The following is a 17,594-nucleotide window of genomic DNA, read 5'->3' as shown; positions in this document are numbered from 1 at the left end:
TCACATTGAAGTAAAAAGGACAAAGAATTATAAAACCTACTATATCATTAGAGTGATATTTTTGTTGGCCCCATATTCTAATCCAAAAATGAATATCTATAGTGCTATGGAGATGAAGAGGAAAAAAAAAATTAATCCAGGAAAGTCCCAGAAAACTCCTAATCTATGTCAATCAGAACTATTTTGTCCGCATAAATCAATTACGAGAGTCCAAAGGAAGAAGCAATGAAATCAGTTTGGAAGGACCAGGGAAAGTTTCACAGAAGAGATGACAACTGGAAAAGGCTTAAAAATGAGTGGAATTTTAACAGGCAGCTAAAATGGGAAGGACATTCCAAAAAAGGGAACGTGTTCAGAGGAAAGTGTGAAAGTCAACAAAATTGAATAATAATAAATAGATCACATGACAAAGAGGCAAGGAGTCCTCAGAGCTTGTGGAATACTGGAACGGGCTCACACTGGAAAGAGACCAGGCTTGGGAACTTGAACTTTGTCCTAGAAAGCAATAATGAATCACCAATGCTTTCCCCCTCTTGAGCTATAACTTTCGTAGTGTGAAGTGTGTAGATCTTAAACATACAGGTCAGTTATTTTTATGTATTGTTATACTCATGAAACTGCTGCCCAGATCGAGATACAGCACATAGCTCCCTAGCTCCCTTGTACCCTCTCCTAGACAGTCCCCACACATTTTACTGTTCTGACTTCTGTTACTGCAGGTTATTTTTGAATGTTCTTGGCTGTCTTATTAATGGAATCATTCAGCGTGTGCTCTTTGGTGTTTGACTTTTTTTCTCAATGTTTTGTTTTTGAGATGTACTATTTTGTTTTGGTTTTCTGGTGGGGGGGTAGCTATGGGTCATTTTATTTCATTGCTGTGTGTATTTCATTCCATTATGTAATACATCAAAACTTGTATCTGGATATCTGGGTTGAGTAGCTTCCCTTTTTTTTTTCCCATGGAAGGAAAATTAATTTAATGGGCTCTATCATAGATGTCCCAGAGTTGTCCTGTACTAGTTGGTTAAGACACACGTATCTTTGTATCATGGGAACAAGTACACAGCAGCAGATGCACCACCAACAACGAAGATGTTAAGTACTCAACGATATTCTGTACTTGTCTGTCTCTTCATCTCATCTGTTAAGCTCTGCAAATGTCTACCACTAAAGCAGCATTTGAAAAGCCGTAGAAAGACAGAAACCACACTTCATGGAAATGGTACAATGCACACAACATTATTTCTCATACGGGTGCTGGGAAAAAAGTCCCTTTTCCAGGATACTGGGTTAAAGTTAAATGTGTTTAACTCAATGTAGAGATCGTCATAGTCTTTGTTAGACTCGTTGGCATTTTGAAGAGTTAAATATAAAATATCCATAGCGTTTCCCACACTTGGAAGATCAAACAAGTTTTTCCCCCCAGAAAACTTACTACCCTCTCCCAGAATCAATGCTTCCCAAAACTCAACATAAAAAGTTATATATAACTGTATGGACTTCATTGTGAATTGTGTCACCTCCCACCAAAAGTCATGTTAAAGTCCTAACCCCCACTGTGACTATTCTTTGGAGACAGGGCCTTTACGGGGATAATGAAGCTTAAATGAGGTCGTAATGGTGCAGCCCTAGTCCGTTAGGGTGGGTGTCCTTTTAAGAAGAGGAAGAGACACAGACCAGGCTCCCTCTCTGGGTGTGCCCATAGGAAAGGCCGTGTGGGGACATAGTGAAATGGTGGCTGTCTGCGAGCCAAAGAGGAACGCCTCACCAGACGACCCTCCTGGCACTTTGATCTAGACTTCCAGCCTCCAAAACTGTGGGGAAATAAATGCCTGTTGTTGAAGCCCCCCAGTCTGTGATTCCTTGTTGTGGCAGTTCAAGAAGACCAATACAACAACCTCTAAGTCAAGGAAGAAGAAGAGCTCACAGTGTCAGGCATCTCCAGGAAATGAATGACTAAATCCTCTGAGCCTCAGTCTGTATCCCTTCCCTGTTTCATTTCCAGATTTGCAGATTATTTGCAAACGAAACACTCTGCCCTGTCCGAAGAGTAGGGCAACTTCCCCCGCTGGATCCTCACAAGAACAAAATGGATTCACACAAACAAAACACTCACACCTTTTCTCCTCTCCATAAAACTGCTGCTAAATTGAGTTTTGCATTGTTTAAGATTGGCATAGTCCTGGAACTTCAGACCACTCACTCCTCTCTTTGATGGTGTTTGCTATCCCTCAATTAATAGCTATGGACATTTATTGCCTTTCTTCTAAAGGGAAGATTTATATGCCTTTTAATTTGTGTAAGTTGGACTGCATCATAAATGGTTCACCCTCTAAATTACAAAGTAAGCTTGCCAATAGAGGTGACCTTCTTTATTAAAATCTAATTAGCTGAAGTTGTAGGACGTCCCTGAGAGGGTTACCGAATTTCTGTTTTTCTCCAAGCCCAATAAACATCAAAGACCTAGCTGGCTAGAGTTAACCACAGAGCTCAGAACCTCACTGTGAAATTATCTAGTTAGTGCTTCCTTCAGCCATTTTTTCCACAGGTTCAGTCCCAAGAATTATTTCCCAAAATATCCTGGCTAGCATATTTCAGAGGCCAGGTATATCTCACTTGATCAGTTATGAGTTGAGGAAAGAGACCCAGGTGTGCTTTGCTCACTGGATCTGAATGAGAGGATGCTGAACTGGTTGTTTATATTTCCCCAGCAATGGTCAGAATGTCCTAATTGTATGCCACTTTAAGTCATTTTGTGGACAAAGTCATATGCTATCTACATGCTATTTGTATACATGCATAAGACATTCATGAGTTTTGCTTCCAAGCTTGGATAATAATGTGGGCAAATTGATTATAGACATGTGATAAGCCATAATTAATTGATTCAGCTCCCAGTCTATACACAAAAATCTCAAACTCTTCAAGCCTTTATCCTGTCACTTCTTCCATTTGTCATTTCTCGTCTCAACTTTAAAACAAGTTTATGGTTACGGGCGCCTGGGTGGCTCAGTTGGTTAAGTGTCCAACTTTGGCTCAGGTCATGATCTCATGGTCTGTGGGTTCAAGCCCCACGTCGGGCTCTGTGCTGACAGCTCAGATCCTGGAGACTTCTTCAGATTGTGTCTTCGTCTTTCTCTGCCCTTCCCCTGCTCGCTCACTCAGTCTCTCTCTCTCTCTCCCAAAAATAAATAAACATTAAATTAAAAAAAAAAAACAAGTTTACAGTTGGTCTCTCCTTTCTCATTTCCCACTTGATGACCAATCATTGACATTTTTCCCCATTACTCTACTGGAAGTCTTTTAGATACATCCACCAATGATCTCCATATTGATATACACAATCCACATTTTTAAAACTAGACATTTTTGGTAATGTTTAATGTAATCAACTGCTTTTTCTATCCCTGAAATTCTATATTCCCTTGCTTACTTTACACATAATTCTTTTGGCTCCCTCCCGAATTTTAGGTCATTTATTTTCAATTTCCTTGGGTCGTCCTTCCTCCTTCATGCTGGATATTGATCGCATTCTTAAGCCCCTTCCTGTGGCTGCCTTCTGCCTCACATTAGTCGCAGTTACTGAGAGTTGTTTGGGAATTTTCTTTTTATATGGGCCATCTCATCCTAAGGAGTAAATGTTTCTCATTACTGTAGCTGAGGCCTTTCTCACATGTTTACATTTCACAGCATCTTCAAGATATTGATAACATAAAAAAATGTATTGATCATCTTAAGGGCCCCCCAGAGTTCAGAGACAGGTAAAGGAAATGTCTTCCACCTTCAAACAGTCTTTGGTGTTCACTAGGGGAACAAAATGACTTGCTGAGATGAAGTGGGAATGACAAGGTGTGTCAAAAATGATGTGATGTTTGCAGAGAAAAGATTGTGGTAGAATCAATACGAGAGTCATTTCTATGGATTTGTGTTACTTGGAGGGGGCTTTAGAAATAGCAATAGGAAGAAAAAAGCAGTGCTTCTTAGTTAAAAAAAAAAAAAGATGCTTATATCATTGAAAAACAATACCTTTTAAAAAGGATGGGAAAATCCATAAAATAAAAATTCAGGGTATTTTGAACTTTCTTCTGAGGCCAGAGTAATCAGAACTAATGCTCTTTTGCAAAGATCAACCTACTTAAGTAAAAATTTAGGGAGTAGAGAGTCTGGTTATTATTTTTCATGATTGTGAAGAAGTGTGGGAACAGTGAAAGAATACTTTACACACATAGTAAGATGAAAATCTGATGTTATAAAAATTAGCCAGATTTAGAACTTTTTTCATACCCAAAGAAGAGATCAGAAATTAGGTTTCTTCTGTTGTCTTGAATTTTCAGCACTGGCTCTAAGGCTGTGAACTAGACTAAGGAGACCCCCACATTCTAGCTCTGGGTGCAACTCTACCAACATTACCCAGTTATCTACCTCAGGTGACATAAGAGAAGCTTGAAAATTCCTGGAGAAGTCCAAGGGGCCAGTGGGAAAGATTTATTTGCAGAGTTATTAGCATATTCTATCTGCCCCTAACCATCACACCATTATGAGAGTGGGAAGGGGGGACTTGAGGGTCATGAATCAGAAAGCTTGCCCTGTGTCTGGTGGAGTTAAAAATGATGGCATCAACTCACATCAGCCTGGAGGACCCGCTGCCTGACTTTAAGGGGAGTGGACACGGCCATGTTGTCAGTAGCTTCCCCTTTCATCCCCCAGTGCATTGTGGGCCAGAGAACCTAAGGGATGAAGCCAGCCATGCAAAATCTTGAAAGGAACCCACCCCAGGGCCATCGAGCGGAGAGAGAGACTACAGATGATCACACAGAAGCAGAGGGGGACATCAGTGATTCAATACAAGTGCCATTCTGATTTGTGCATTTGTCTATTAGTTACAAATAAACTTCAGGAACACTGAGGGAACCCAGAGTATTCACCCTGAGTTTTAAAGATCTGTGAGGCTTGTACAAGTGAAGTCTTTCCCACTGACTACTTTTGAGATGCCAAGAGTTGACCATTAACTGCTGGAGATGGAAATACATGGAAATGTAAGTGGATTACACATGAAGCACCCCCTCCTTGCTAATCATATAATCATTATACAATGTTAGGCACAGTTTTCAAAAACATAAGGAGCCCTTGCTTAAGGGAAATATGAGTGTAGGTAGACAAAGTAAACAGTCCCAACTAGTCCCTGATCTGGTGAGATAATTTTCCTATGTGATAAAAACATAGATCTGCATTTCATTTATAGACAAACAATTGAAATTATTCTTAGCGGAATTTGAGAAATGTAAACATGTAAACATACACACAGGTAAAAATATAAACATACATTAAATTCTGGAATGGTGGAAATTCATCACTTTTTCCTGGTGCATTCACTAATTAGTTAAATAGCTTAGACCAGGCATGATTGTATTCTACATCTGTTACCTCGTCTGAAAAATAAGATTGATGACTAGAGCTCCCAAAACATAGGCTGGATACTAGTATTGATAGTTTCTGGGGAAACTACATAGAACCACAAAGTCCTACCCTCAAAGGCTGTGAATGACCTCACCCCTTGAAAAACAGACCCAACATTTATTATGCTTTATGTCACACATTTAAGTTAGCCAGACTCATCCAAACGAGTATTACCTGTTGTTCTAGAATTATAAAACAAGCAAGCAAATGTTAAGTAGTATCAGATAACTACAGAGGAGGAACAAAAAATTTCCTCTACTTATCATAGGTTGTCCAGTTGGGGTCTTGTAAATGACACTGTCCAGAGACAGATTAGCAAGAGAAAAACAAAGAGAAGTTTAGTAACATGTGCATGATGCATATTCACATGGGACCACCCAACAATGAATAACCCAAAAAGATGGCTAGAACTTGTATACCATCTTAAGCCAAAGGACAAGGGCATTTTGACTACTGGGTGGGAGGCAGGTCATGAAAAGGGACCAGGGAAGTATGGTAAGCAAGAGTTGTTTAGCGAGATTTATTCTGCAGGTTCTTCTCCATAGAAAAGAATTTTTGAGAGTCCTTATTTTAGGTACAGGAGAGGGAGACCTCTCTGCAAATGGAAATTTATTTTCCAAAAGGAAAACTTCTGCCTTTTTTAGACATTTTCCTGTTTTACTAATCTCAGTGGTCTTAAATTCAAAACAATCTGTATGCCAAAGGGCCATATTTTGGAGCTGCATGTTCTGATACCTTTCAGAACCAAGGTATCATAACCTATCTTTATAAAGAAACAACAGCTCGGATAAATTTAACAGCTTGCTCTCTATATAGAAGAGTTGAATTAGTACTACAGTCTTTAAGATCTCATTCTTTCCACTATATTAATTATATATGAGTCTTTGAATTGAATACTACTTTCTAAAGAAAAAACAAAACATCATTTAGAGGAAAGGAATAATAAAAGTGTTTCAAGAGCATTCCAGGCACTCCCATTATGAGAAGCGTTTTCTTTCTCATCTTTCACCATTGATAGTAAGCACATACTAATTACTATTTTAGGGTTGTGCCTAGCTACCTTCTATTCATGTATTTATTCAATCATAAAACATATGGAGTGAGCTACTTTGGGGTGCCTACTAGTATTTGGTTTATAAAGTTGCAGGAGACAATATATATGGCCTCCAGGAACTTGCATTCCAGAAGGAAAATCAAAGAAGAACATTTTGCATAGAATCCTGAAATGGTTACTAAGGGTTTTCTTAGAGATTCGAGACTGAAGAGATAATTGTCTTGCATTTATAAAAGGCCTAAGCTATTCCCCCTGAAAAGAAGTAATTGAATCTGTAATTACTTTCATTTCATAGGGGACATAGACATGGATTCTAAAGATCTAATTGTGATGGTTGTTTTCTTAATTACTCTAATTGCTTTGTAGAGAACACTACCTTTCATCCATTGAGGAAACTCAATAGTCAATAGTGACTGAGGACACCATTAGAAGTATTTTAAAAGTTCTACTTTACTGTGTATCAGACTGTTCTTTTGTTTATTTCAGCTTCTGATGATCCATCCATGCTGAGATAGCCCCCACGTGTTCTAAGAACAAAGGCATTGACTTCTGGCCATGATTTTTGTAAATGAGCATAAAAGAACTGGCAGGCCTGCTCCATGCTGACAGTGGGGCTGCCCTTCTAAGAACATGCCTTCACCTCCACATAATCACTTCAATTCCTTCCTCTCTCCAGTCCAGTCTCCACGATTCATAGAGATCTGGTTTCTGGGAACAGCCCTTTGTATCATTTGGGCATGGCTTCTATTAAAAATGGATGGAAACAATCATTTGTTACATTATTCCTGAAAGCACATTTTAATAGGGGCCAGGACAGAGGAAGAATGAGAGCATTAATTTCCTCTTGAGGGAAAGGCAGTGGGGTGCATCCCCTGGCAGAGAAGATGTCCAAAGATGGAGTTGATGACAAAAAGGAAAGACAAAGAATAAACATTCTCATTTAACTTCAAAAAGATGTTCTAACTAGAACTGGCCTTGACTTAAGTTTATAGGTTTCCCATATTTCTTATGTACAATAGGTATGAACTAGTAAACAGTTAGGTAGCATTTGTAATTATACCCTGAAGAAGCATCTCATTCCTGGGTAGAATCGCTTGGTATATTGGATGTGTTCTGAATAGTTATTTGGGAATCAAAATGTGTCAGGTTCAACTGTATGTATCTCCCTATTTCCTTGCACTTCCAAAGTCACAAGGATTAAATGAGAACATCCATGGGAAAACACCTAAATAATTTAAAACTATACAACTGTAAGTTATGTATGTGCTTTTTGATCAAGAGATGGAAAGAATAAGAATGCAAAGATTTTTTCATAAAAATGACTACTTCTGGATCTAACACTTTTAGTGGAACTTATTCATAGAGTATTAGCTTTCCAGGAAAACTCGGGAAAATTCTTATAGAGTTTTACCTTCTGACCTACTCTTTTTCTGAATACTTACTATGAAAAAGGTAACGTGTCTGGGGATACCTATTAGGAGGCAGAAAGGATAGAAAGATACAAAGACGCGTAGAAAATATGAACAGTTTAGAAACAGTTCTTGAGATGAAGATATGCTAAATGCACCGGCATTTACAGGATATCGCAATTGCAGATGGTGCCAGCTGAACAGAACGTTATCATTAGGCATGTGCTGGAAAACCAAGGATGTTTGGTTTTTTGATGAATGAAGTACAGTTCCTATTTTAAAGATAGTTTGGCAAAGTGACGGGCATCTCAGGCTGGGGTAAATTCTGAAGAAACACTGAAGATGAGGCTCAAACATGGGTAGAATGTTCTGTGCCATTTTAATCTCAACTGTTAAAGAGTGCTAGTGAAAGTCAAGGGTGAGGACAAAACAGACTGAATGTTCTGGGAAGGGGTGTCCTGAGATCCTATTTAGGAAGCAAGGTTAGTGGAATATGTCAATGTTGATACAGGGTGAGGCCCCTAAAAGAAGGAGTTGGTAGAGATTCTGTAGTTCCAGGTACAGAGTCACAAAACCAGGATTATACCATTTCCTAATTCCATGGACCAGAGCTCTTCCGGTGAGACGCGTAGAAAGGAAATGTCTTCCCCATTGAAAGCTGGGATTCACATCGATCATCTTTTTTTAATGACTATTGAAATATAATTTGTATACCCTAAGATTTAATCATTTTAATTATGTAATTCAAGGAATTTTAGTAAGTTCACAGAACTGTGCAAAAAAATCACTTCAGTCCAGATTTAGGACATTTTCATGACCCCTAGAAGATTTCTGTTTTCCTTGTTTCATACTCATCCCGATAAAGACACTAATGTAGTTTCTGTCTCTGTAGATTGGCCTTCTCTGGACAATTTGTATAAATTAAGTTATAGAATATATGGTCTGTTGTATCTGGCTTATTGAACTTAGTATGATGTTTTTGACGTTTATTCATTTTGTGCATTTCATTTCTTTTATTGCTGAATAATGTTCCATTGGATGCATATACAACACTTTGTTTATCCATTCACTGTTTGATGGACATTTGGGTTGTTTTCACTTTGAGGCCATTGTGACTAAAGCTGCTATGAACGTCTACCTGAAAGTCCTTGTGTGGTTGTGTGCTTTCATTTCTCTTGCATAATAATAATAATTCCAGGAATGGAATTATTGAATCATATGGGAAATCTATGCTTCGCTTTTAAGAAACTACCAAACTTTTTCAAAAGCAGCTGTACCAGTTGACAACCCCACCAGCGACGTATGATGATTCCAGTGTCTTCCAATCCTCGTCAACACTTGTTATTGCCTGTCTTTTTATTTTATTATTATAGCTATTCTCGTAGGAAGAATGTGTAGTCTTAATGGCATTTCTCTAGTGATTAATAATCCTAAGTATCTTCTCATGTCTTTGTTTTTCATTTCTGCATCTCTTTTTGAGACATCCGTGTAACTAAAACTTTGACTTTCCTGGATCCTTCCCAAAATTTCTAGCTTAGATGATGCTGCGATGGAAATGCATAAAGCTCACTGACTATAATTCTGGTTGTTGTTGTTGTTGTTGTTGTTGCTGTTGTTTTAAGTAGACAGGTACTTCTAAAACTTAACAAAGGAGAAGTCATTCTTCTCTGCTAAAATTATAGGATAGATTCATAGTGTGGTAACTCCTGTAACATCCAGAAGAAAATCAAGCTTGCAATTGCAAAAGTTTGGGATGTCTCTTTTTCTTTAGGGTTTCCTTTTTCTTTTTCTTTTCTTTTGTTTCCACTGAGCTAAGGGCAAAACCAAATGGCCTAGAGTCTTGTTTGCTTTCTCAGCAGGATAAGAAAAGAAGACAAAGGAAGAACCGCCAACAGAGTAAGACAGAATTCCTCAGGAAAATAGCAGCCAAATAGCAGTTAAGGCCAGGTTAGAGAAGCAAAATCCATAGAATCAAGTTTTACTTTAATAATGATACTGATAGAAATGTTATGCAAGAGTCTGAGTTCAGGGCCTTCTTGAAATGCATGACAGAATTTTTCTAATGTACAAGCCCAGTAACAGATGTAATTAGATTATGCTAACATGATAAATAGTTACTGAATATCTCCCTAAATTAGATTGACCTCCATCGGTAAAGATCATAACTTTCAGTAAAGGCTCATTTTGCTCACTAAATAATTTTCATACAGGTACTAAGATAGAAGTCTTGGTGTATTGGTGGGTCCCTCTCCAGATCTCAGTGTATTTTCTTTTCACCTGCATGTCTTTTTGAAAGTGGGTTGTGCTTCTTAAAACAGAATACAGGAGTGCCTGGGTGGCTCAGTTGGTTAAGCGGCCGACTTCGGCTCAGGTCATGATCTCGCGGTCCGTGGGTTCGAGCCCTGTGTCGGGCTCTGGGCTGACAGCTCAGAGCCTGGAGCGTGTTTCAGATTCTGTGTCTCCCTCTCTCTGACCCTCCCCCATTCATGCTCTGTCTCTTTCTGTCTCAAAAATAAATAAACGTTAAAAAAAAACAAAACAAAAACAGGATACATATTCTTTTCAAGTGCACATGGGACATTCTCCAGAATAGCTCACCTATTAGGTCACAAATTAGGCCTCAACAAATACAAAAAGATTGAAATCATGCCATGCACCTTTTCTGACCACAGCACCATGAAACTGGAAGTTAACCGCAAGAGGAAATTTGTAAAGACCGCAAATACATGGAAGTTAAATAACATGCTACTAAACAGTGAATGGGCCAACCAGAAAATAAAAAAAGAATTAAAAATACATGGAAACAAATGAAAATAAAACACAATGGTTCAAAACTTTTCGGATTCAGCATAAGTGGTCCTAATTGGGAAGTATATAGCAATACAGGCCTACATCAAGAAGCAAGAAAAATCTCCAATAAAATAACCCACACCTAAAGGATCTAGAAAAAGAACATCAAACGAAGCCTAAAGCCAGCAGAAGAAAGGAAATAATAAATATTAGAGCAGAAACAAATGATATAGAAACTATAAAAACAAACAATAGAACAGATCAATGGAACCAGGAACTGGTTCTTTGGAAAAAAAAAAATTGATCAACTTCTATCCAGATTTATCAAAAAGAGAAACTACCCAAATAAATAAAATCACAAATGAGGGAGGAAAAATAACAAATGCCACAGAAATACAAATAATCATAAGAGAATATTATGGCCATATACAAAAAAAAAAAAAAAAAAACCCCACTGCTAATATCATCCTCAGTGGGGAATAACCGAGAGCTTTTCTTCATAGTCAGGAACAAGATTGGGATGTCCACTCACCACTTTTATTCACCACATAGTACTGGAAGTCCTAGCCACAGTAATCATACAACAAAAAGAAATAAAAGGAATCCAAATTAGCAGGAAGTAAAACTCTCATTATTTGCGGATGACATGATACTCTATATAGAAAACCCAAAAGACTCCATCCAACAACTGCTAGAACCCACAAACAAATTCAGTAAAGTCTCAGGATACAAAATCAACATACAGAAATCTGTTGCGTATCTATACACCAATAATGAAGCAGCAGAAAGAGAAATTAAGGAATCAATCGCATTTACAACTGCACCAAAAACAGTGAGATACCTGGGAATAAACCTAACCAAAGAGGTGAAAGACCTATACTCTGAAAACTATAAAACACTGATGAAAGAAACTGAGGATGCCACAAAGAAATGGAAAGACATTCCATGCTCATGGGTTAGAAGAACAGATACTGTCAAAATGTCTATAACGGCCCAAACCAATCTATGCATTTAATGCAATCTCTATCAAAATATAACCAGCATTTTTCATAAAGCTGAAAAAAAATTGTTTTTAATTTGAATGGAACAACAAAAGACCTAGAATAGACAAAGCAGTCTTAAAACAGAAAAGCAAACCTGGACACATCAAAATTCTGGACTTCAAGTTATATTACAAAACTGTAGTGATTAAAACAGTATGACACAAAATAGACACAGATCAATAGAACAGAATAGAAAACCCAGAAATGAGCCCACAACTTTATGGTAAGTTAATCTTTGACAAAAGAGGCAAGAATATATAATGGGGAAAAAACAATCTATTTAACAAATGGTGTTGAGAAAACTGGACAGCTATGTGCAGAAGAATGAAACTGGACCACTTTCTTACACCGGACGCAAAAATAAATTCAAAATGGATTAAGAACCTAAATGTCAGACCTGAAACCATAAGAATCCTAGAGGAGAACACAGGCAATAATCTCTTTGACATCAGCCATAGCAACCTTTCTCTAGATAGGTCTCCTGAGGCAAGAGAAACAAAAGCAAAAATAAACTTATTGAGACTTCCTCAAAATAAAAAGCTTCTGCACAGCAAGGGGAACAATCAACAAAATTAAAAGTCAACCTATGGAATAGAAGATATTTGCAAATGATGTATCTGATAAAGAGTTGGTATCCACAATACATAAAGAACTTACAAAACTCAACATCCAAAAAACGAATAATCAAATTAAAAAATGGGCAAAAGATGGAGTACCTGGGTGGCTCAGTTGGTTAAGCATCCGACTTTGGCTCAGGTCATGATCTCACATTTCGTGGGTATGATCCCTGCTTCAGATTCTGTGTCTCCCTGTCTCTCTTCCCTTCCCCCACTCACGCTTGCTCTCTCTCTCTCTCTCAAAAATAAATCAATATTAAAAAAAATTTTGGGGGGCGCCTGGGTGTCTCAGTCGGTTAAGCGTCCGACTTCAGCTCAGGTCATGATCTCGCAGTCTGTGGGTTCGAGCCCCATGTCGGGCTCTGTGCTGACAGCTCAGAGCCCGGAGCCTGTTTCAGATGCCGTGTCTCCCTCTTTCTCTGACCCTCCACTGTTCATGCTCTCTCTCTCTCTCTGTCTCAAAAATAAATAAACATTAAAAAAAAAGTAAAAAAAAATTTTTAATGGGCCAAAGACGTAGGTAGACATTTTTCCAAAGAAGACATACAGGTGTCCAACAGACACATGAAAAGATGCTTAACATTACTGGTCATTAGGGAAAAAGAATTCAAAACTACAATGAGATATCACCTCATACCTGTCACAATGGCTAAAGTCAACAACACAAGACACAATAGATGTTGACAAGGGTATGGAAAAAGGGGAATCCTCTTGTACTGTTGGTGGGCATGCAAACTGGTGTAGGCCACTCTGGGAAGTAGTATGGAGATTCCTCAAAAAGCTGTAAAATAAAACTATCCTACAATCCAACAATTGCACTACTAGGTGCTTACCCAAAGACTACAAGAACACTAATTCAAAGGGATACATGTACCCTAATTTATAGTAGAATTATCTATAATAGCCAAACTATGGAAACAGCCCAAGTGGTGTCCATCAACTAATGAATGGATAAAGAAGTGTATATAATGTAACTTCAAGGTATATTACAAATCTCTATACAAAGTTATATATATATATATATATATATATATATATATAATATATATATAATATATTTTTATATATTTAAATATTTATTATATATTATATATATTATTTATTTATATAAATATAATTCATGCCAAGTATTGATACGTGTCTCTTACATGGCTGCCTGCCATAGTGTGCAATCAAAATATTAATTATTAATAAATTTTAAATTATTTTTCACTATTAGATTAAGTGAGTTTTGTCTTAAATGTTTCTTTTCCCACCTCAGAGATATCCCTGTGTCTCTTCCCTATCCCCACACTCAACTGTGGGGACAAGTTGTGGGACAGTCCACCATGATAGTCAGTGAAGTATTTGCTCAATAAATTCCCAAAGGAAAAATGGATACTGATGGTTAAGAGCAGGAGTTGGCACACATTTTCTATAAAAGGCCAGATAATAAAATTTTAGGCTTCAAAGGCCATATGGTCTCTGTCAACTACTCAACTCTTCCATTATAGTGTGGTAGCACCATAGACCATATGTTAGAAAAAATATGGCCATATTTCAGTAAAACTGTATTTATGGACGCTGAATTTTGAATTTCATGTAATTTTTCCCATGACACAAAGTATGATTCTGCTTTTGATTTTTTTTTCAACCCTTTAAAATGTAAAAATCATTCTTGGCTCATGGGCCATAAGAGAACAGGCAACAAGATGAATGGTTGTCAGCACTTAGTTTGCAGACTCCTGATTTAGAATCATGTAATTCTAAGTGGTAATGAACTGTGGAGAGTATGAGCCTGAAATTCCACAGGAATACACTTCATTCCTAGTGGGTTGTCAAATTCCAGTGTGTTGAAGGGTGTTTTCATTTATTGTTACTTTAATAAACTGCATATCAAGTTTAACGGCAAACATTTTGTTCCCCCTGTAATGTGATTTTAATTGATAGAAATTCTAATAAAAGAATTTGGGTTTGCAAAAGAGTCCATTGAGGTATTTGAGGCTAAGTCATCAGTTGATACAGTATCAGTAAGAATCACAGTGCTTTTCTGCATGATCTTAGTTCTCACTTGATAAACAAATTTTTAAAAAAGAAACTTTATTTGGGGAACTCAAGGGCAACGAATAAATTAAGGGAGTATAAAATACATTTGTTTGAAGCCCACTGGCTGAATTCTGTGACTCCTTTCTGTGTTTCTGTGGGCCCTGACACATGAGTGAATGTGTGTTCACTGACATTCCAGAAGGTCAGAGAGATAAGTAACTATCCCTAACAGCATAGCATTTAAAAGACAGGCTTCCAGGGGCACCTGGGTGGCTCAGTCAGTTGAGTGTCCAACTTCAGTTCAGGTCATGATCCCACAGTCTGTGAGTTCAAGCCCCGCGTCAGGCTCTGTGCTGATAGCTCAGAGCCTGGATCCTGCTTCGGATTCTGTCTCCCTCTCTCTCTGCCCCTCCCCTGCTCATGTTCTGTCTCTCTCTGTCTCAAAAAAAAAAAAAGAAAAAGAAAAAAAAAATTCAGGCTTCCAAGTTGGTTCCCCTCAATTCCCTGAACTATTTGCTAAGAGATAGGAAAGACAAATCTTTAACGTGATTATTGAACTGTCTCTCTCTCTCTCTCTCTCATTCTACTATCCTCCAAAAATCAGTTTTCTGTTATCAGTTATATATACAATTTCAAAAATTGCTATTTATGTTCAGACTATACAAGTGCAAAAAAAATCATACAAAAGGGTAAGTTTGCAGAATGACTTTATAATGATTTGTGGCCCCCCACCCCTCCGGCCCCAAATGAGGGCATTTCTCAGCCACAGCAGCACGAAAAGAGGATGAGGGGGCAGGAATTTCTTCTGAAGATGAATTCTGTGCTGCACCATAACTCACCTTGGGCCCATCCCCAAGAACCTCTCCTGGATTTCTGTGCTTTTCTTTTATGGAGGATGGGTACGAGGTAGAGTTGGGAGACCTGAAACAAGATAAGTATAGGGTAAGCAGGAAAACAAGTCTAAGACAAAAACCAGACTGGGCTTGAATCTTCACTCCATGTGTCATTATAGATGGAAATAGACTCTTGGTGGGCACCTACTCCATGTTGGAAACTTCTCATGGACTCAGTTGTTCAAATAAGTGAAAAACGAGGAACGAAAGATGTCCCTTACTTAGCTGATGCACCGCAGGGAAGAAAACCTCTGAAGGAACTACTTCAAAGCAATTAAGGAGACAGAGTGTTTGTGTTTGTGTTTTTGTTTTTGTTTTTGTTTTTATTTTTTAAAAAAAATTTTTTTCAACTTATTTATTTTTGGGACAGAGAGAGACAGAACATGAACGGGGGAGGGGCAGAGAGAGAGGGAGACACAGAATCGGAAACAGGCTCCAGGCTCTGAGCCATCAGCCCAGAGCCTGACGCGGGGCTCGAACTCACGGACCGCGAGATCGTGACCTGGCTGAAGTCGGACGCTTAACCGACTGCGCCACCCAGGCGCCCCATGTTTTTGTTTTAAGAGTTTTGTTTCCTATATTATCCAAGCGATCTGGTTGACTTCATTGCGCTCTGATTCCTGACAACAGCAAACTGCTTGTGTGCCCAGTGTCTGGTGTGTGTTTTTCAAGCGGTGTGGTCGTCTACTCCCACACCGACATAGGATGCAACACGCTGGTTGTGACTCTCTGGAAATTGGGGTGTCAGTTCCGTTTTCCAGAAGGTAATGATGTCACAGTTGCTTCTGAGTAATATGCTGTGTGACCACTGGATGGAAGAGAGAGAACATCTCTTTAACTGTGGTTCTACGTAGTGAACCTCTGAGCATTTATTGGAAGGTGGTCAATTATTAGGCAATTTAAAGTTATCAGGAAAAACATGTTTCTAATTCAGCCTCCTCATCCTTTTATTTTTTTTTTCTTCCCTGTGATTCAGGAGGAAGGATGCTGGCTTCTTATCCTACAAAGATCACCTGCCAGTAAGCCAGGTGGTAGTTGGAGATACTGACCGGCAAGGCTCAGAAGCCAAACTGAGCGTGGGCCCCCTGCGCTGCCAAGGAGACAGTAAGTTTGCCCAGAAGCTGTGGCTTTTGCACTTTCTTACCAGTTTTAAACCGTGTTTCCCAGAGACGTCAGAGGGTGGCAAGAAACAGGCTTGCTCTTCTGTAACCCCTGAAGAAACGTCACATGACGAAAACAGAACCAAACGGAGAGCGAGATAGACCTTAATACAGACAGGAGAGCGACAGCCGTAAAGCCTCCAGGACAGGAACCTAGATTTGGGCATACAATGTGGATATCCGTCTTCCTTGTATATTCATATCTAACAAGTTTGACGACCTAAGTTTATGGTGATATAAATAGCAACGCTAATAGCATACAAGTGGCAGTCAACAGCTGTGATTCCACTGAGTGCTGCTGTTAATGCCATTAGCGTGACTATTTATATCACCATAACTCAGTTTATGGTGATATAAATAGCATTATGGCTTAATGTATCATTGTAAACTTGGATTACGGTCATACGAAGTTTGACATTATTGCTATCACATCTCATCATCATCAGAGCTGGAGAGTCCCTTGTAAGCCCACGGTTGTTTCTGTCACTACGTCTTGCTTTCAGGATTCGGCACCACAGAGAGGCATTTGGGGCTGCTGGCTTGGACTGTGGGAGGGCAGGGAGTTCGAGCGATGATCCCGCCTAATTAAGGGCACCATTAGGATTTTATGTTGTTGGATACCCTTCAGTGTGCTTTATGTGGAGTCGGAGAGAAATGGTGCCAGGCTGCCATGGGGATTCTGCAATGAACATCCTGGGTGTCATTTCCCTTCTTCTTGTCTATGCGCGTGGTTTCGGCAAGTCCCCCAAGGGTTCTGTGCTTTTTGTGATTGTGTGCTAGGCATCAGGAGACCCCAGATTCTGCTCCTTGAATAACTGACTTTCCAGGAGACCTCAGGCAAACCCCTCCACTTTCTCGGCTCTGGTAATGAGAATATCACCCGCGTCCCAACTCCTCCTGGGGAGGCCATAAAGATTTTAGTGCCTGGATCCGGATTCCTCCTAGCAGAGCATTCTGTGCGATGGAATATTATTACCACTTCCATAAATCAAGGGAGAATTAGACCTACCCGATGTAATAAATTATTGCATCAACTCCAAGAGGTGTCCTAAGAAATGTAATGGTGCATGCTTGAATGTTTACTACTTAGTAAATGGGGACTGTTGGCAATTAAACAAGGCAATGTTCCTGATACAAAAGAGAGAC

The 17,594-nt window shown here is 38.9% G+C and overlaps 1 protein-coding gene across 1 annotated transcript in view; it reads left to right on the top strand.

Moving 5' to 3' along the window:
* Window positions 1-17,594, top strand: part of CNTNAP2 (contactin associated protein 2) — a 2,003,978-nt gene that overhangs the window by 1,619,811 nt on the left and 366,573 nt on the right. Inside the window, exon 15 of the mRNA XM_040471688.1 lies at window positions 16,265-16,392. Coding sequence (XP_040327622.1) covers window positions 16,265-16,392 — 128 coding nt within the window. The remainder of the gene's footprint in view (window positions 1-16,264; window positions 16,393-17,594) is intronic.

This window comes from Herpailurus yagouaroundi, unplaced genomic scaffold (assembly GCF_014898765.1).
Source record: "Herpailurus yagouaroundi ecotype Mexico unplaced genomic scaffold, PumYag 100, whole genome shotgun sequence".
Classification (NCBI taxonomy): Eukaryota; Metazoa; Chordata; class Mammalia; order Carnivora; family Felidae; genus Herpailurus; species Herpailurus yagouaroundi.
This window is presented reverse-complemented; position numbering and strand designations above follow the sequence as displayed.